Source organism: Puma concolor, chromosome D1, assembly GCF_028749965.1.
Source record: "Puma concolor isolate L17-30 chromosome D1, mPumCon1.1.hap2, whole genome shotgun sequence".
Lineage (NCBI taxonomy): Eukaryota > Metazoa > Chordata > Mammalia > Carnivora > Felidae > Puma > Puma concolor.
Genome location: NC_141676.1, coordinates 58009020 through 58030354, shown reverse-complemented (window position 1 = coordinate 58030354; position 21335 = coordinate 58009020). Strand labels below are relative to the sequence as shown.

The 21335-nt window shown below is 36.6% G+C and overlaps 1 protein-coding gene across 2 annotated transcripts in view; it reads left to right on the top strand.

The window, feature by feature from the left end:
- The window catches only part of RAB6A (RAB6A, member RAS oncogene family), an 86084-nt gene that overhangs the window by 55975 nt on the left and 8774 nt on the right, over nt 1-21335 (top strand). For both annotated transcript variants that reach the window (XM_025928953.2, XM_025928954.2), the window contains exons 5-6: nt 621-732; nt 8802-8895. In XM_025928953.2, the coding sequence (XP_025784738.1) occupies nt 621-732; nt 8802-8895 (206 nt within the window). The remainder of the gene's footprint in view (nt 1-620; nt 733-8801; nt 8896-21335) is intronic.

The window sequence follows — 21335 nt, the reverse complement described above, 5'->3', positions numbered from 1 at the left end:
TAAACTGTTTTCTGGAGCTGCTATAAAAAGTGTTTAAGTATTCTACTTAGAATTGGGTGCTAGGAAAGATGGATTTTGTTACAAGTGATTCTGGTGCATTAAACTAATAAACTTCAAGTTAAAGTGATCACAAACTGAACAAGCTGTGCAAACAGTGGTGTTTAAAGCTATTTAAAGCTTTACAAATTTTCTGGATGTGTTGGGATTTACTGGCTGACATACTTTTGGAGATGCTTTCTTTGTCATGTTGGGTATGTGTAAGTAATCAAAAAAACGTTGTGGCAATGTGACACCATGTTATCTGCCGTAGCTGTCCGTAAATTTTAAAACGCCTTTTTTTTTTAAATTTTTATTATATATGGTACATTGCATTCATTTGGTCATGTTCAAAATTTTTATACTATAAAAGGAACCTTGAGGACTTTATTTTTGTGATTTGTCACTGACAGTTGTACTCAGATAAAATGGAGTTATGTTGCAGGCACATTAAAAGTGGGTCCTAATGTGCCACCCCCCCTCCAACTTCCAGGGTTTGTTTTCGTTTATTTTTGTTTTTTTAGTCTGTCACTTGGGGAGACTTTGCGGTAACACTAATCTCTCTGTCCACCCTCCTATACCAGATGTTAACTCATTCCAGCAAACTACAAAATGGATTGATGATGTCAGAACAGAAAGAGGAAGTGATGTTATCATCATGCTAGTAGGAAATAAAACAGATCTTGCTGACAAGAGGTATAGAGTGATTTTGTATGTGTATCAAATGTTTGATTTCTTCCTTAAACAACCCATTATTTTTATTACTAAAGAATTGTTTTCAAAGGAGACATGTTTAATTCTTAAGTTTATACCCCCCTTTTCTTCATTGTGAGAACCTGAAATATAAATGTAAACATTGAACATTTCCTTAAAGGAAAATGAGTTTTTTTGTTTTGTGTAAGCCCGTGTGTAAACAGTTCTTGTGCAAGATTGTTTACATGTGGGGGGAAACAAAGATTGTTTACACACGAAGCTGGTAACTATTTTGCATTTTTTAGGCCTCATAAACATGAGCAGTATTTTGTTAAAGGACAAAATGTTTGAAGAAACAAATCCTATCTTTAAAAATTATTCATAATGATTAAATGCACACTCTTTTGGTAGACTTCTTATAAATATTCATTATAATTCAGTGGTGTAGTTTTTCTTTTCTTTTTATAAGTTGTATGGTTGAACCAGACTGTGTAGTTGAACTGAATAGCTTGATTGTAATACCTTAGTCAAATGAGCAAAGCCATATTCAAGTCACAGGATGCAAAATTATTAACATTCACTGTAGAGCCCATGGCTTGAATATCTGCCTTCAGCATCCTAAGTAATCTACTGGATAGTCTTTCTGCTTTAAATAGTCTTGACCATTTCACTTAATAGTAGAAGCTTTTACTATTGCTGTTTGTTTATTCATGAGACGGATATTGAAATTCGGGTATTGAATTTGTACTATTAATTAAAATGTTGCAAAGAAATCCAATATGTTCCAAGGCTTGTGCAAATGTTAAGCCCATTTCTTCCCATGGTACTTCATTTGGAATTGGCAGTACAGTGACAAAAAAGTTTTTCTTGATTTAAAAGTAAACTCAGAGTATAATCATCTTTCCTTTATGAAAATAATTGTTTGGACATCAATTGGCATCATAAATTTTCACTATTTTATTTATCTACACTATGAGAATTTAAAGATGATATAGGTATATATTCTTCTAGTAGAGAGTCTCTAGTTCTTTTATTTTCTTTTTTAATGTTTATTTTGAGAGAGAGAGAGAGTGCGTGCGCGTGTGTGCAGGGGAGGGGCAGAGAGAAAGAGGGAGAGAAAATCCCAAGCAGGCTCCACACTGTCATCATGGAGCCCAATGCAGGGCTTGATCCCATGAACTGTGAGATCATGACCTGAGCTGAAATCAAGAATTGGATGCTTAACTGACTGAGCACCACCCCCCCAATACTTTAATTTTTAAATAGAAAAATTGTGTATCTGAATTGTTTTGTTTTAACAGGTAGAGTTAGCCAAATGGATGAGTATATCATCTTTTATTTTATTATGTAATATTTCAGTTGAGTACACAAATGCTAGAAAATTATACTTGAAGTAATTTTTTCTTCAAGGTAATGTATGTCCATTGGTTTGGAATTACTGCCTTTCTCAGCAATTTTTGCCAGACTATCACCCTTCAACTGTTAACATTTTTTAAAAATTAAAGCCTTGTTCATTCCACTAAATTAATTTTATTTTTTTTTTTTCTTTTCTTTTTTTTTTTATTTATATATGAAATTTATTGTCAAATTGGTTTCCATACAACACCCAGTGCTCATCCCAAAAGGTGCCCTCCTCAGTACCCATCACCCACCCTCTCCTCCCTCCCACCCCCCATCAACCCTTAGTTTGTTCTCAGTTCTCAACAGTCTCTTATGCTTTGGCTCTCTCCCACTCTAACCTCTTTTTTTTTTTTTGTTCCCCTCCCCCATGGGTTTCTCTTAAGTTTCTCAGGATCCACATAAGAGTGAAACCATATGGTATCTGTCTTTCTCTGTATGGCTTATTTCACTTAGCATCACACTCTCCAGTTCCATCCACGTTGCTACAAAAGGCCATATTTCATTTTTTCTCATTGCCACGTAGTACTCCATTGTGTATATAAACCACAATTTCTTTATCCATTCATCAGTTGATGGACATTTAGGCTCTTTCCATAATTTGGCTATTGTTGAGAGTGCTGCTATGAACATTGGGGTACAAGTGCCCCTATGCATCAGTGCTCCTGTGTCCCTTGGATAAATTCCTAGCAGTGCTATTGCTGGGTCATAGGGTAGGTCTATTTTTAATTTTCTGAGGAACCTCCACACTGCTTTCCAGAGCGGCTGCACCAATTTGCATTCCCACCAACAGTGCAAGAGGGTTCCCGTTTCTCCACATCCTCTCCAGCATCTATAGTCTCCTGATTTGTTCATTTTGGCCACTCTGACTGGCGTGAGGTGATATCTGAGTGTGGTTTTGAACCACTAAATTAATTTTAAAATGAGTAAAAGATTTAAATGTTTGTTAAAAAAGAATTAGAAGAAAAATGTTTTGGTAGTGAGTGGGTGACCTTTTATAAGCATGACATGAAGAGCGCCTGGGTGGCTCAGTGGGTTAAGTGTCTGACTTTGGTTCAAGCCATGATCTCACTGTTCAATAGTTTGAGCCCCACATTGAGCTCTGTACTGACAGCTCAGAGCCTGGAGCCTGCTTCAGATTCTGTGTCTTCCTCTCTTTGCCCCTCCCCCACTCACATTCTATCTCTCTCTGTCTCAAAAACAAACATTAAAAAATACTGTTTTTAATAAGGGGAGCCTGGGTAGCTCAGTTGGTTGAGCATCTGACTTCGGCTCAGGTCATGATCTCATGGTTCGTGAGTTCGAGCCCTGTGTCAGGCTCTGTGCTGACAACTCGGAGCCTGGAGCCTGCTTCGGATTCTGTGTCTCCCTCTCTCTCTGCCCCTCCCCTGCTCATGATCTGTCTCTCTCTGTCTCAAAAATAAATAAACATAAAAAAATTAAATAAAAAATATTGTTTTTAATAAAAATTTTTTCTTAGAATCATGACATGAAACCTTAAAGCCATAAAGACAAAGATTGGTTAAGTCTGAATATTATCGATATGAAGATCATATTTACCTGTTAGATCAACCGTTATTCAGAAGATTGATAATACACAGTATTGACAAGAATTTAATAAACAAGAACTCTTCATATATTGAAAATGTAACTAATATATTGGGATGAAGCAGTTTAACAGTATCAGAATTTAAAATACTTATGGACTCAAACCCACCTCCAGTAATTGCACAGATACACCTGCACAAATGTGGGGAAAAAAATGAACATATAAGAATGTTTATTTCAGGGGCGCCTGGGTGGCTCAGTCAGTTAAGCGTCTGACTTCGGCTCAGGTCATGATCTCACAGTTTGTGTGTTCGAGCCCCACGTTGGGCTGTGTGCTGACAGCTCAGAGCCTGGAGCCTGTTTCAGATTCTGTGTCTCCCTCTCTCTCTGCCCCTCCCCTGTTCACGCTCTCTTTCTCAAGAATAAATAAACATTAAAAAAAAAAAAAAAGAATGTTTATTTCAACATTATTTGTAATATTAAAAATTAAAATCAATCTAAATGTCCATCAGTAGCAGTAGCATTTTATAAATGAAGTACACGTAGCTACTAAAAAGAATGAGAGGAATTTATTGATGTCTAACACATGAAGCTTAAAAAATGATTTGATCAGTATGTATAGCATGATATTCTTTATGTTAAAAAAAAAAATCGATGGTAGGGGTGCCTGGTTGGCTTAGTCTGTTGAGCTTCCGACTTCAGTTGAGCTTCCGACTTTGGCTCAGGTCATGATCTCGTGAGTTCAAGCCCCGCGTCAGGCTCTGTGCTGACAGCTCAGAGCCTGCAGCCTGCTTTGGATTCTGTGTCTCTCTCTCCGCCCCTAACCCATTCGCATTCTGTCTCTGTCTCTCTCAAAAATAAATAAACATTAAAAAAAATTTTTTAAGAAAATTGATGGTAGATGTATATATATTTTTTTTCTTTTTTTTTTTAGAATAAATCTGTATAAGCATACATGGGACTTAACTGTCTCTACATCTTTGAGAAGGAGTAGGATTATGGAGGACTCTAATGTTAATGAGTGCCCTTTCTTTTTTTTTAAAGGTTCGTTTATTTTTGAGAGAGAGAGAGAGAACAAGTGGAGGAAGGGCAGAGAGAGAGGGAGACACAGAATCTGAAGCAGGCTCCAGGCTTTGAACTGTCAGCCCAGAACCTGACGCAGGTTTTGAGCTCACGAACTGTAAGACTATGACCTGAGCCGAAGTCCAGTGATCACCCAGCTGAGCCACCCAGGAACCCCTAATGATTGCCCTTTTTAAAAATTACTTTGGTAATTAGGAGAAAAAGTTTTAATAAAAATGATTCAAAGATAAATGTCTTTATCACATTGAGAATTACATTTGTTGTGTGTAAAAACTTGTAGAAAAGACCAGAGTATATCTGTTTCAGTGTTTCAAAATAAGTGCCCTGATGCTCAATACTTTCTGTCCCCTGTAGCCCAGTGATTCCCAGATGTTTAAATTTTGAGAATCAGTGGGTAAATTGGCTCATTAGACCCTCTTTTAAGATTCTGGCTATAAAGATCATGGTCAGCTTTTTCAATTTTTGTTTTTTGTTTTATTTAAATTTTAGTTAACTTACGGTGCTGTAGTTGTTTCAGCAGTTAAATTTGGGGGTTTTAGATCCTACTTTTAGATGCTGTGATTCAATGAGTTTAGAATGGTATCCTTAAATCTGTATTTTAATGAATCTTCTAGCTGATTCTGACAAAATTATTGTATATGTATACCACATTTTCTTTATCCATCCATCCATCGATGGACATTTGGGCTCTTTCCATACTTTGGCTATTGTTGATAGTGCTGCTATAAACATGGGGGTGCATGTGTCCCTTCGAAACAGCACACCTGTATCCCGTGGATAAATGCCTACTAGTGCAATTGCTGGGTCGTAGGGTAGTTCTATTTTTAGTTTTTTGAGGAACCTCCATACTGATTTCCAGAGTGGCTGCACCAGCTTGCATTCCCATGATTCCGACAAAATCAGACCACAGTTGGGACCATTGCTATAGCTGACCTTCAACCATTTGATTAGGGTGACTCCTAGTTTTAAAACTAGGAAGAATTTCTCTGGAATCCTTACATGTAGGATAGTCATTCACTCATAATAATCATTCATTCAGAAGTATTTATTGAGTACCACTTATGTTTCAGAAGATGCTACTCTAGGGTAGAATAGTAAACAAAAAAAGCCAAGTCTTCAAGGAACTTTTATTTCAGAAAATGAACCAGGCAAATAAATAAGTCAAAAAAACACATAGTTAAAAAAAAAAAAAAAAAAGCATGGTATGTTTGATAATGATAACATGCTAAAAGTACAAAGGAAAGCAGGGAAAAGAAATATGAAATGTCAGGTGTGAGTTTAAGATATTAGATGGAATAGAAATGGAAGACTTCATTGAGAAAATGGTGAGTTTTGAGTAAATATGCTAAGGAAGCAAGGGAGTCAACTATGCAGATATCCTGAGGAGGAAAAGGTTCTAAGCTGATGGCCCAGAAAATGCAAAATCCTTGAGTTGGGAATACATTTAGTTTATTTGAAGAACAGCAAGGAATCGTATATAGCTGGTGAGGAGAATGATGGAAAGTGTAGTAGGCAATGAGGTTAAAAAATAATAGTTTTTGAAAAAGACAATAAAGACCAGGTCAAGTAGGGCAAAGTAAAGACTCTGAATGAAATTGGAGGATTCATGGGGTGCCTGGGTGGCTCAGTCAGTTGAGCAACTGACTTCGGCTCAGGTCATGATCTCATGGTTTGTGGGTTCAAGCCCCGCATCAGGCTCTGTGCTGACAGCTCAGAGCCTGGAGCCTGCTTCACATTCTGTGTCTCCCTCTCTCTCTGCCCCTCCCCACTCATGCTCCGTCTCTCTCTGTCTCAGAAATAAACATTAAAAAAAAAAAATTGGAGGATTCAAGCAAAAGAGTAACTTTTCATAAATCACTGTTTGCTCTGTGGAAAATATGTAAGAGTAGAAGTGAAGAGAGTAATCCAGGCTGAAATCGAAGCAAGAAATGATGATGACTTGGACCAGGATACTGGTAGCATGTGTAGTGATCAGTGGTCAAATTCAGATACATTTTGAAGGTAGAACTGTTGAAGATACACTCATGCAATGGATAGAATACATAATGATGGACAGAATATGGGGTGTCAAGAATGATGCCTAGATTCTTGGCCTGATTAACTGTCATTAACTGAGATAGGGAGACACTTCATAAAGAGGTGGTTTAGGATGGAATATTATGACTTCAATTTTGGTCATTTTAAATTTAGAATTGCTATTAGATATTCTAATATGTAATTAGATGTCAGGTAGGCAATTGGATATATGAGCCTGGAGTTCAGAGCAGCAGTCCAGGCTAGATAAATAAGTTTGGGATTAATCAGCATGTAGATGGGTATTTAAAACCATAATACTGCCTGGGATCACCAAGGGAGTAATTATAAATAGAGAAGAGGTCCAAAGAGTAAATTTTAGGGCGTCTGATAGAAGTGTTTTAAAGAAATGCACACTGTTGGGACACCTACATAGCTCAATCAGTTAAGCATCTGACTCTTGATTTTGGTTCAGGTCATGATCTCATGGTATGTGAGATTGAGCCCCATGTTGGGCTCTGCGCTGACAGCACGGAGCCTGCTTGGGATTCTCTCCCTCCCCCACTCTCTCAAAATAAGTAAACATTAAAAAAAAACCCACATTGTTGATATATTTAGGGCTAAAGGTCTGCAAATTGTCAACTTACTCTCCAGTGTGTGTTTTTTTTTTAATTTATACACACACACACACATACACACACACATACATAAATACATAGAAATGAGAGGATAAAACAAGCAGATGTAGTAAAACATTATTAACAGGTGGATTGCTATATAAGAGAATTTCTGTGCTGTTCTCTTTGCTTAAGAATACTCATTTTCTTCTTTCCTAACTTTTACAGAGAGTGGAGAATTTCTAGAATAATATCTTGTAGGCAAGAAGAGAGTGGAATCTAGTACAAAGGTGAAGTTTGGGGAGTAAGGACAGTTTCCTCCATAGTAGCAGGACTAGAAGTAGAATATAAGGGTACACACACATAGATTGGTGGATAGATGTGAGAGCTTGTGGAAATTCTCTTGCATTGCTTTGGTTTTCTGTGTTGTAGGAAGCTGAGTTTGTCAGCTGATATTTTAGATCCATTTAATTAGAATATTTGCATATTTATTACATATCTATATGCCAGCTAGGCACTAGGAACACCAAGATAAGTGACATAATCTTGTACTTAAAGAACATATTACAATTTGAGACACATTGCTGCTAATTATAATGTGTCACCAAATGCCCTATAAAATGTATCAAGAGAATTTAATATACATGCCTTTTGACTCCACTTAGAGAAATCCACAAAATCTATGCTAAAGAAAAGATCCACAGTGCATAAAATATTATGCACAAAGATATTTCTAGCAACATTTTTCACAGTAGTATGAAATTTGAAAAAAAAAATTTTTAGCATTTTTAACAGTTTGGGGGTGGTTACATAAATTATAGTAGCAAATTGACAAATTGTCCAGTAATAAAAAATTATTTTACATGAAGTTTTTAATCATAAGACTAAATGCTTATGATCTAATATTAAGAGAAAATAGCAGGCTATTAAGATTTTAAAAATAAAAAAATTACAGGATGAGGTCAGCCAAATAAAAGCAAATCATTAAAAAATGCCTTTTTAAAAAATTTTATTAAGGTATAACATACACACAGAAGTACCCAAATTTTAAGTGTATTGCAGCTTGATGAATTTTCAAACTATTCTTATCTGTGTAACCAGCACACATACGAGGGAAGTTATTTTCATAGGCATCTTGGTGGCTCAGTTGGTTAAGCATCCAGCTGTTGGTTTCAGCTCAAGTTATGACCTTGCAGTTTCATGGGTTCGAGCCCTACATCAGGCTCCATGCTGTGGCATGGAGTCTGCTTGTAATTCTCTGTCTCGCTCTCTCTCTGTCCATCCCCCACTCGTGCTGTCTCTCTCAAATAAATAAACTTAACAAAAAGAAAAGTTATTTTCAGAATCTTGTTTATATTCTTTACAATACCATCTTGCAAAAAGAGGAATTTATCTTTTGAATTTGTTTTACAGGCAAGTATCAATTGAGGAAGGAGAGAGGAAAGCCAAAGAGCTGAATGTTATGTTTATTGAAACAAGTGCAAAAGCAGGATACAATGTAAAACAGGTGAGTGTCCTTAGAGTATGGATAGAGGTTATCAAATTGAAAAGAGATGTTATAAAATAATTGTGGGAGTATTCTCTAGTGTAAGATTTTCTTTTGGTTGGACAGCAGACCTCATGAACTAGTAACATGATAAACAGTGAAAAAAGATAACTGTGACACAGTTTTTGGAAAAAGAGAAAAGGCTTGCCAAACTTTTCAGATTGTGAACAGGACAACTATTTCATTATGATCGCAAGGTTGTAAACTTAACCATACCCTGCCTCCTATTGCATTGTTTCAAGGTAAAAAGTTGTTTTGTTTTTTTTTAATTTTAGAGTTTAATGACAAAAGAAAGTACCATGAGAAAATGCCATGAGAATGGTATTTTGCTTGTGGTTGTGAAAGTATATTCTGGTTACTTTATCCTTAATAACTGCTGCTGTTTTAACAGTGTTTATAACAGCAGTGTTTTGGGGAAGCTGGAAAATATGAAGAGACCTCACATTATCAAACTTCTCTAAAAGATGGAGTAGCCAAAAACTGAACTGCTTAATTTTCTAGGGCTGCATATCATACAGAGTAGTGGTCCCAGATTTATAGGATTTTCAAACCAATAAATGATTTTTTTTATTTCTAGGTGATCAGTAGAAGGTTAAAATAAAATCCTATAAACTGAATAAGTTGAGCTTTAAGAAAAATTTTATACATTATTTTCAGTTTTGACACTTTCTTTCCCATCTCTCCTTGTCTTGAGATATATTTAATTTTTTTTTCAACGTTTTTTTTTTTTTTTTTTTTTTTTTTTTTTTTATTTTTGGGACAGAGAGAGACAGAGCATGAATGGGGGAGGGGCAGAGAGAGAGGGAGACACAGAATCGGAAACAGGCTCCAGGCTCTGAGCCATCAGCCCAGAGCCTGACGCGGGGCTCGAACTCACGGACCGCGAGATCGTGACCTGGCTGAAGCCGGACGCTTAACCGACTGCGCCACCCAGGCGCCCCTGTCTTGAGATATATTTAAGTAATTTTGAACTGTACTAATTCCCTCCTTGTAGCATACTCTTCCATGGCTCTAAATCTTTGTTCATGGTGTTCTCTTTGATTAGAATGTTCAGTTTCTTTCTTGACTGATAACGTATTCATCCTTTTAAGTTTCATTTTAGATGTCAGCTCTTCAAAGACATTTTTTTTCCTGACATTCTTTACCATACTGTATCTACACGCTATTCTGTTTAGCAGTAAATGAGTTTTCTGTGTTTTCTCAGGCCCCTGACCTTTGTGAAACCACTGTCATAGAAGTTACCACGTTATACTGGAAATATTTCTCCCATCAAAATTATGTACTCCCAGAGCCTGCCAATGTCTATGGAATTTAGAAAATGATATGTAGGGGCACCTGGGTGGTTCAGTTGGTTAAGTGTCTGACTTCAGCTCAGGTCATGATCTCGTGGTTCATGGATTCCATCACCATGTTGGGCTCTGTGCTGACAGCTCAGAGCCTGGAGCCTGCTTCAGATTCTGTGTCTCCCTTTCTCTCTGTCCCCCTCCCCCACTCATGCTTTGTCTCTGTTTCTCTCTCTCTCACAAATAAACATTTAAAAATGTTTAAAAAAAAAGAAAATGATAAGTAAATGAACCCATTGGAACCACAGACAATTTAACATTTTGAGTAATATTTGGGTGCCTGATTGGCTCAGTCAGTTAAGCATCCAACTTCGACTCAGGTCATGATCTCGCAGTCTGTGGGTTTGAGCCCTGCATCGGGCTCTGTGCTGACAGCGCAGAACCTGGAGCCTGCTTGAGATTCTGTCTCCCTCTCTGTCTCTGCCCCTCCCCCACTCATGCTCTTTCTCTCTCAAAAATAAATAAAACTTCAAAAAAATTTTTTGAGTAATAGAAGTAATTAGCACAATTATTATCATCTGTCACTGTTCTAGGACAAAGCAGTGGGTAGCCTCATCTAGCTTTTTCTATTACAGACATTTTGATAAGGATATGAGCTAGTTGCTTATATGTCAAAGTATGGCCTTTGGGACATCTTTCAGGCTGGGTTAATGTCTGAAGGGATTGCTGTGGCCCTCTAGTCCTAACCCTGAGAAGTCTCATAGGTTTGGAGGTCTAAAGTCCTCAGCATACATTGGTCACTAGTGACAGCTAGCATCTTGATGATATTTAATTGCTTCTAAGTTTAGATAACTCTCAGGATGTTGAGAAAATGAGGTATGTCATTCATTTGCTATTTTATAAGCACATTATTTCTTAATAGTTTTATTGAAGCATAATTTCCATACCACAAATCACTTGTTTTAAATGAATAATTCAGGGTTTTCTTGCTTTTTTTTCTTCTAATTTTTAAAATTTTATTTAAATCCAAGTTAGTTAACATATAGTGTAATAATGATTTCAGGAGTAGTGTTTAGTGATTCATCAGTTACTTACCCAGTGCTCATCTCAACAAGTGCCCTTCTTAATGCCCATCACTCATTTAGCCCATCCCTCCACCCAGCAACCTTCCAGCAATCCTGTTTGTTCTCTGTATTTAAGAGTCTCTTATGGTTTGCCTCCCTCTCTTTATCTTATTTTCCTTTCCCTTCCCCTGTGTTCATCTGTTTTATTTCTTAAATTCCACATACGAGTGAAATCATATTTATCTTTCTCTGACTGACTTATTTTACTTAGCATAATACATTCTGGTTCCATCCATGTTGTTGCAAATGGCAAGATTTCATTCTTTTTGATCGCCGAGTAATATTCCTGTGTGTGTGTGTGTGTGTGTGTGTGTGTGTGTGTGTGTGTGCGCGCGCGCGTGCGCATACACCACCACATCTTCTTTATCCATTTATCAATTGATGGACATTTGGGCTCTTTGTATAATTTGGCTATTGTTGATAGTGCTGCTATAAACATTGAGGTGCATGTGCCCCTTCAAATTAGCATTGTTGTATCCTTTGAATAAATACCTAGTTGTGCAGTTGCTGGGTTGTAGAATAGTTAATTTTAATAGGTGTGAGGTGGTATCTCATTGTGGTTTTGATTTGTATTTCTTTGATGATGAACGATGTTGAACATCTAGGGTTTTTTTTAGGGAATTTATAGAATTGTGCAACCATTACCTCAATTTGATTTTAGAACTTTTTCAGCATTTGGCACATAATTTTTTCTAAAAGCCTGACCCATACAAACACTAGATATAGCTAGCCAGTGATAACGAAGGGAGAATTCTTTTACAAAACAATCTTACTCTGAATTCAAAACCTATTTGCTACTTTATTATTTCTCCTTATTTATTTGTTTTATTTTAATGTTTATTTACTTATTTTGAGAAAGAGAGAAAGAATGTGCAAGCATGAACAGGGAAGGGGCAGAGAGAAAGAGAGGGAGAGAGAGAATCCCAAGCAGGCTCCATACTGTCAGTAAGGAGCCTGACCTGGGGATCGATTCCACAAACTGCAAGGTCATGACCTGAGCCAAAATCAGGAGTCAGATGCTCAACTGACGGAGCCACGCAGGTGCCCCTATTTCTCCTTATTTAGATATATCTGAATATGTGATCTTGCTGAAGTGCCTAATTCTACTGGGACTTGATTTTATTGTCTTTTAAATACAAATATGATTAAAATTAATGTTTTCAAATTTGGAAGAGAGCTAGCTGCCTTCGGTTTTGTTTTTTTTTTTTTGTAGCTTCTTTCTTAACTCATGAAAACCATTACTTTGCATTTTATAAGGACTACCATAGTAATAGAATTTTATTTCAATATTTATAGACCTTTGCTTTGTAATCTTGCATAATTTAGTTAAGACAAAAATCCTGGAACCACTCTCCCTCTCCCCCACCAATTAAGACAATGAAACCAAAAAATGAATTTAAATCTTACGTTAATAAGCACATTTAAATAATAGGTTCAGATCTTCCCCTTTGTCAGTGATTAATCATATGGAGTATATTTCTGTCATGTGGGAAAATTACTGGTTGATTTTAAATTTTAGCTAAAAAATACATCTCATTATAATGGGTTGTCTTTTCCTTGAATTCGTTTTTATAAAGGACCTTAAAACTAAACAAATAGGGTATCATTTAAAGTGTTAATTATTTAAATGACTAGAAATGGAAGAAATGTTTTTTTTTCTTGTGGTTGCACTCACAAACTACCCCGAAGTTTAAAAGTCAAAAAACATATCCTTTGATATCACTTAATATATTGGCCATATGGAAATATTAAAAAAAATTTTTTTTTAAATTTTATTTATTTTGAGAGAGAGAGAGAGAGTGAAGGCAGGGGAGGGCCAGAGGGAGAAGGAAAGAGAGAATCCCAAGGAGGCTCCGCACTGTCAGCACAGAGCACTATGTGGGGTTCAAACTCACAAACCATGAGATCATTACCTGAGCCAAATTCAAGAGTGAGTGAGATGCTTAACCAACTGAGCCACCCAGGCAGCCCTGAAATATTCAGATTTTTTAAAAATAAAGCCTAAGTCAAATCTACTTACTCCTGACTTTGGGCAGTAAACTTTGTGTGGCTGGAGTTCAGTGCCTATTTTGCAGATCTAATGTTTATCATGCCTTTGGAAACGTTGGCAGTAGGGGAAAAAACCTTAGTGACAAGTTTTCCCTAAGACAGATGTTTTTGAAACTCATATAGCATACTATTGAGATTAGGAATGTGTTTTTCCTCCATCCTTTTATCTTTGGTAGAGAGTAGAATACCTGATATCCAAACAAAGGTAAGAAAGTACAGAGGTTTTTAGAATGGCACATTGTCCCCAGGAAGATCTCCTACCATTAAAGAATTGCTTAATGGTTTTAAACTTTAATGTGGATAGTAGTTTCCTGGAAACCTATATAAAATAACAGGTTCCTGGGGCACAACTTGTGCATATTGATTCAGTAAGTCTAGGATAGTGCCCTAAAAATCTGCATTTTTAACACGAATTTCAAGAAGTTTCTCATGCAAACTATACTTTGTAAGAAGATCTGTTAAGCCATGGAGATGGTTCAGCAAGTATGTCAAATTACTCATTTTGATAAGACAAATATTGATTCTCTAACCCTTGCTAGATACAAAAGACAGATTTCCCACACTTAAAAGGCCCTGTCTTGTGTACAGCCAAAATAAGGAATTAAATACATATCCCGGTGCCAAAATGTGCCTCCATGCAGTAGGAGAACAAACCTGTGAAACTCATTTCTTTTGACTCATTTGTATTCAAGTCTTATAAGCAGTCATTTAGATACCTACTCTTGTTGATTCTCCTGTATTAAGGCCCTGTTGTCTATTGCCTTGCCTGCTGCCATAGCTTATTAACTGACATCTGCCTTCAGTCTTGCCCCACTTGAGATTACTCTCCATCCTGCTATCACGGTCTTCGTTTTTAAATACACATTTGAGGGGCGCCTGGGTGGCTCAGTCGGTTGAGCGACCGACTTTGGCTCCGGTCATGATCTCACGGTTTGTGAGTTCGAGCTCCGTGTCAGGCTCTGTGCTGACAGCTTAGAGCTTGGAGCCTGCTTCTGATTCTGTATCTCCCTCTCTCTCTGCCCCTCCCCCACTCATGCTCTGTCTCTCTCTGTCTCAGAAATAAACATAAAAAAAAAATTTTTTTTAAAATACACATTTGAACAGGTTACTTATGAATTTTATCCTGAATTTTAAGCAAAGTCCTTAGTATGCTATGCCCTGCTATTCAAAATCTTGGCCCCCGTATACATTGCTATCTTGATATTTGGCCACTATATACCCATACTACACTGCTCAAAGTCTCCTGGGTTTACTGTGTTCCCATATTGCCATTGTATGTTACTGTCCCTCTGTAAAATACTATTTCTTCTCTACCTGCTATTTGTAATTTAAAAAGTCAGTTCAGACATAATCAAATTTAGATTAAATGCCTTTCCTAATAATTGAAGTAGCACTCCTTACTTTTAATATAGAAGTTTTCTTGTCAATTCTGCCTCCCACCATAATGAACTCAATAAATGTTCATTGAATAAGAGAATAATATGCTGTCTTTTTTTAACAGATGCTTAGAGCTGCCATGTTATGTCATAAGAAAAAGATCTATTTAATGAGCTTGACTCTGTCTTAAGAATTTTCATAGACTGAACAAGTGTAGAGAATCTAGGTTACATGAGAAATTGTCCTTCATTCAGTATTTTGACTGCAACTTAGATGTAGATACTCCTACATCTTGAGTTTCTTTGAATTCAGGTAAACATATATTGAACTTTTTTCCCATTAATTTTTTTATTGAGCTAAACACTTGTATACAGTGAAATACACATATCCTAAGTTTACAATTAGATGAATTTTGATAAGTGTATATGTGGATGTAATGACTACATCAATGAAGATACAGAAATATGTTATTTAATTTGCAAAAATTTGAAGCATTTCTAGATACTTATACTATTCCAGCTTCTGATTTAATTCTGTTGTGGTCAGAGAATATACTATGTAACATTTCAGTCATTCATAATTTATTGATATTTGTATTATGGCCTACCATATGGCCTGTCTTGGTGAAGGTTCCATGTATACTGGAAAATAATGTTTCTGTACAGTTGTCAGGTATAATGTTTTTAGATCTCAGTTATATCAAGATGGTTGGTAGCATTGTTCAAATCTTGAAGAGTTTACTAATTTTTGTCTGTAGTTCTATCAGTTACTGAAGGGCGAGGTATTAAATGTACAACATTTGTATTTGCCTGTTTTGCCACTTAGTTCTGTCAGCTTTTATTTCATGTATTTTGAAGTTCTGTTATTCAGTGCATACATATTTAGGATTATTATTGTCTTCCTAATGCTTTAACTTTTTAAGTCTTCACAAATGTTCCTCTTTATCTCTAATAATACTCCCTTGTCTCCAATTTTTTTATCTGATCTTAATATAGCCACACTAGCTCTCTTATTGCTATTGTTTGCTTGGTATATCTTTTTCCTTGTAAAGTGGATTGCTTTTAAATGGCATATAGCTGCATCTCACTTTTTTAAAAAATCCAGTCTGAAAAATCTCTACTTCTTAATTGGAGTATTTGGTTTATTTAGATTTAATAAATAGTTGGGTTTATGTCTGTCATTTGCTCTTTGTTATCTGCTTGCCCCTCTGTCATTTTTAGTTTAATCAAATATTTTTATATTGTAATTTAATTCCTCTTTATTTTTAGCTAAACCTTTCATAACTTTTTTTTAGTGGTTGAATTAGGGATTATACTAGAGTGTATATACCATTTCATCCTTTGCACCTATGCACCTATCCTTTGTGTTATTCTTGCCACACATTTTATATTTACATACATCATGGCCCCCATAATAAATGTCTTAATTTTTGCTTTAAACGATAATTAAGAGGGGCATCTAGGTGGCTCTGTTGGTTAAGTGTCTGACTTCAGCTCAGGTCATGATCTCACAGTTTGTAGGTTCCAGCCATGCATCAGGCTCTGTGGTAACCACTCAGAGCATGGAGCCTGCTTGGGATTCTGCGTCTCCCTCTCTCTCTCTGCCCCTCCCCCTCTTGAGCTCTGTGTCTCTCTGTCTCTCAAAAATAAATAAAAACGCTAAAAATTTTTTTAATTTTTTTAATGTTTATTTATTTTTGAGATAGAGACAGAGCATGAGAGGGGGAGGGGCAGAGAGTGAGGGAGACAGAATCTGAAGCAAGCTCCAGGCTCTGAGCTGTCAGCACAGAGCCCGATGCGGGGCTCGAACTCACAGGCTGTGAGATCATGACCTGAGCTGAAGTCGGACGCTCAACTGACTGAGCCACCCAGGCGCCCCTAAAAAATTTTTAAATAAATAAACAGTAATTAAGAGAAGAAAAGGACAGCTTTTTCTGTTTACCCATATATTTACCATTTCTAGTGTTCCTCATTCCTTCTTACAGATAGAAATTTCACCTGGTATCGGGGCGCCTGGGTGGCGCAGTCGGTTAAGCGTCCGACTTCAGCCAGGTCACGATCTCGCGGTCCGTGAGTTCGAGCCCCGCGTCAGGCTCTGGGCGGATGGCTCAGAGCCTGGAGTCTGTTTCCGATTCTGTGTCTCCCTCTCTCTCTGCCCCTCCCCCGTTCATGCTCTGTCTCTCTCTGTCCCAAAAATAAATAAACGTTGAAAAAAAAAAATTTAAAAAAAAAAAAAAAAAAGAAATTTCACCTGGTATCACTTCCCTTTAGCATATATAACTGTCTTTACTGTTTTTTCTTTTAATGTTTATTTATTTATTTTGAGAGAGAGAGTGTGAGTGGAGGGGCAGAGAGAGAGGGAGAGAGAATCCCATGCAGGCTCTACACTGCCATTTCAGAGCCCAACATGGGGATTGATGTCATAATCCATGAGTTCATACCTGAGCCAAAATCAAGGAAACTTAACCTTATGGTTTTTGTGGGTTTTCTTTTTTTTTAACATTTATTTTTGAGAGACAGAGCACAAGCAGGGGAGGGGCAGAGAGAGAGAAGGAGATAAAGAATTCAAAGGAGGCTCCAAGCTCTGAGCTGTCAGCACAGAGCCCGACATGGGACTCAAACCCATGAACCATGAGATCATGACCTGAGCCAAAGTCAGATGCTTAACCAACTCAGGCACCCCAACCTTACTGTTTTTTATTAAGGTCTCCTGGTGATGAATTTGCTCAGCTTTCACTTAGACTAAAAGGCCATTTTAAGAATAATTCTATAGGTAATATGTCATTTTTAAGTATTTTTCCTCCATTTTCTTCTTTCCTCTTCTTCTGGAATTCCAATGGCACATCTGTTAAATGGCTTGAGAGACATATTATCCCACTGGTCACTGAGGCTTTTGCTCATTGTTTTTATCCTGTTTTTACTCTTTCAGATTGGATAATATTCTTGATGTGTCTTCAAGTTCACCAATCCTTTTCTTCCGTATCCAAACTGCTATTGAGTCCATCCAGTGAACTTATCGTTTCAGATACCGTACTCAGTCATAGATTTGTCCTTTATTTCTTTACGTTTCCATATCTCTTTTGGAATACCCCAATGTTTGATAATTGTGGCATTGTTACCTTCAAGTCCTTGAACATACCTATAGTAGTTGCTTTGAAATTATTGTCTAATCCAACATATGAGTCATCTCTGAGTCTGTTTCTACTGGCAGTTTTTCTCTTGCCTTTAGGTTAAATTGTCCTGTTTCTTTATGTGTGTAATAAGTTTTGGTCGTATGCTCAGCATTGTGTATAATACATAGAGACTCTGCTTTCTGTTACTTTTCTCTGCAAAATGCTGAGTTTTATTATGGCAGTGTTTTATATTGCTGACTGATCACCTTGAACTTGTGGGATCTTAATGTTATGTTTTGCTTTGATGGATCTGTAGAAAGCCTGTAGTATTTATCAAGCTTTTTCTGTTTTTGTGGGATTCAGACTCTAAACTTTATCCCTGAAGCAGGCAGTAACTAAAGTCTGCTCATTTCTTCCTGCCTTCTAGCTGTTGTTTTCAGATGGACTCCTTGTAGTCTCTCCTACATATGTACCATTAAAGAGTCAACTGAGATCTGCAGGAAATTTATATGTAGACTTTAGGGTTCCTCCTCTTGGCTTGTTCCTTTTTGTTATTTCCTTTCTCAGTCCAGCCACACTAGCAGTCCACTGGCACCTCAAACCTTTAAAATTCTAGTTTTCTGCATGAGCTCTCACCACCCCATTTTGTACAGGCCCAGTAGGAATAGCTCTTGGGAAAACCTGTATAAACATGGATCCTACCCAGTGAATGTGAGTTCCCTTCTTCCCAGGGTTGAATTCCCCCTAATTCGTATCTGCTTTTTGTTGCTCTTAAGAACCTTTAAATAGTTGTTTTTTTTTTTATAGTTTCTCCAGAGTTAATAATTGCTATCTGCAAGAGTGTTAGTCCTATACAAGCTAGACTGCTATTACCAAAACTGGAGTTAATATTAAATTTATGGGGGTAAAACTTAATATATCTGATCAATGTAACAACTATTTAGCATGTACATGCTTAGTTTTGTTTTGTTTTTTTAACATGGAAAGCTAGTTTATTCCTGAATTCTGTATGTTATCTAATAACAAAATAAATAGATTTATTACTTAAATTATATATTCAATAAGTAACACATATTGGCAGAAATTATTATGAAGAAATAATCTCAGACTCCTGAGTTTTTGTTGTAGGTCAGTCACAACTCAGAATTGGTCCTGGTGGTCAGAAATTCACCAGGTAAATTTCACAGTTCAGTCACTATCTTGGAAAACACTGGGGATCACAGTCTTACATGCCTGTTAAGTAAGCATTGTGTGTGTTTGTTCAGCCGTATATGTTTTCAAAAGCACAATTACTTTTGATGATTGTGCATTGTACTGATTTTGACAAAATCATCATGTGTTTTCACAGGAAGGTACGTAATAGTCTTACCATATAGAGGATATGTTTATCAGTATTAAAGGTACCATCTGGTTGTATTTTCCATGCACAGAGATGTTTTCTAGCTTTCTGCTCATCTGCTAATTGGATTCCTTCTCCCTACTCCCTTATATACTGGATTATAATATGCGTAATAAAAGCTGAAAATGGGCTTTCTCTGTTGCTCCATTTACTTTTTAAATAATTTGGGCACCTGGGTGGTTCAGTTGGTTAAGTGTCCAACTTCAGCTCAGCTCATGATCTCATGGTTTGTGAGTTCGAGCCCTGTGTCAGGCTCTGTGCTGACAGCTCAGAGCCTGGAGCCTGCTTCAGATTCTGTTTCTCTCTTTCTCTGCCTTTCTCCCTCCCTCTCTACCCCTCCCCCACTTGTGCTCTGTCTCTCTCTCTCATAAATGTAAAAAATTTATAAATAATTCTGGGAGAGATTTTATTAATGCATCATTAGTGTCTGACCATGGTTCAAGTGATTGGGCCTTAATGCCTGTGAATTCTGGCTTAAAATAAAGCAAATTTATTCCTGCACAGTACTGCTCTTCTGTGCATAAGACTTGCTCTTTTTTTTTTTTTTAATGTTTATTTTTGACAGAGCACGTGAGTGGCGGAAGGGCAGAGAGAGGAATACACAGAATCCGAAGCAGGCTCGAGGCTCTGAGCTGCCAGCACAGAGCCCGATGTGGGGTTCAAACTTAGGAACTGTGAGATCATGCTCTGGGCCAAAGTCGACCACTTAACTGACTTGAGTCACCCATGTGCCCCAGCCCTTTGCTCTTTAATCTGGTTTAAGCATTCAACTCTAAGATCCTATTTATGTCTTAAAGAATATTGTCATAGTTGTTGTTTTTTTTTTTTAATTAAAATACTATCAGGGCTAGAACTATAATAACTAATAATACCTCACATAATCATTTGTATTATATAAGATATTTAAGTAATATTTTTCATTGCATTCAATATTTCATAAAAAGATAGTCTATGAAAAAAAATTTATCCCTCTTTTTTCTGTTTTTTAAAATGCAGTAATATTGCTTTCTTTTATGAAAGTGGTATGGTGTTTAAATTGCTGAAGGAAATGGTAATGAGAAAGTAATTATTTAAGGCTTCACCTGACTTTTCATCTGAGAATTAGTACATTCTTTTAGTGGAGTATTAAGTGTGTGGGTGTTACCTTTCTTATTATATTCTATAATTTTACAGTACTGGGAAATGGGAAAAGAACAGAAATACTTCTTGATCTTTAACTTCTAAACTCATCAATGCTTGTCAGAAGAAAAACATCTTATATGAAAGAAAGTAAGGACTTCGTGAAAAATTAGTGATAGCTGATGTGCATCAGTGCTAACAGATCAATGAAAGCTTGCATGTGTACAGGGGGGTTGCGCACATACACGTGTGTGTGTAAATTATATTTACCTTACTTTAAGCATTGGTAGGGATAGTGTATTTTCTATACCAGTCTATTCTATGTCTGCCTTAGTTCTTGATCAGAACTTTTATCTTCTACTTTTATCATGTACCTTAAACCACAAGTATCAATTACCTACAGTATGTAAGACCATCGTAGGTTCCTTGGAGAACTTAAAGTTACGTAAAATATGATTCTTGATTTCTAAAAAACTTATGATACAGTTGAGAAGAGTCACATTCTCATGAAAACTATATAGTAAAGGGTAAGTAGTACATGATAAATGCCTAGCCAATGCTACAGAGACAGTAAGATCCACAGTAATTATTGAGATGTAAAATCAGTTCTGGCACAAGGAGGTGTATTTGTTGAAGAAATGAATAAGATCACATACAGATAGGATGATCAAGGAAGGCCCCATGCTTAGTCATCTGTGATTCCTAATAAAGCAAGAGCTCTGTTAGCATATCATTGACATTTAAAAAATTGATTTTCCTTTAATGATTATTTAAGACAACTTAATCCTCTAGGGTTTTTTTCATTCCTGTCTTACATATGTTTCTGTAAGGATAGAACTTTGCTTTTGTAAAAAGCTTTTTCTTGGCTCATTTTAAAGATGTCCTGAGTTGAGTTTAGGTTAATGGCATCAATTCTTTTAATCTAATTGAAATATTTT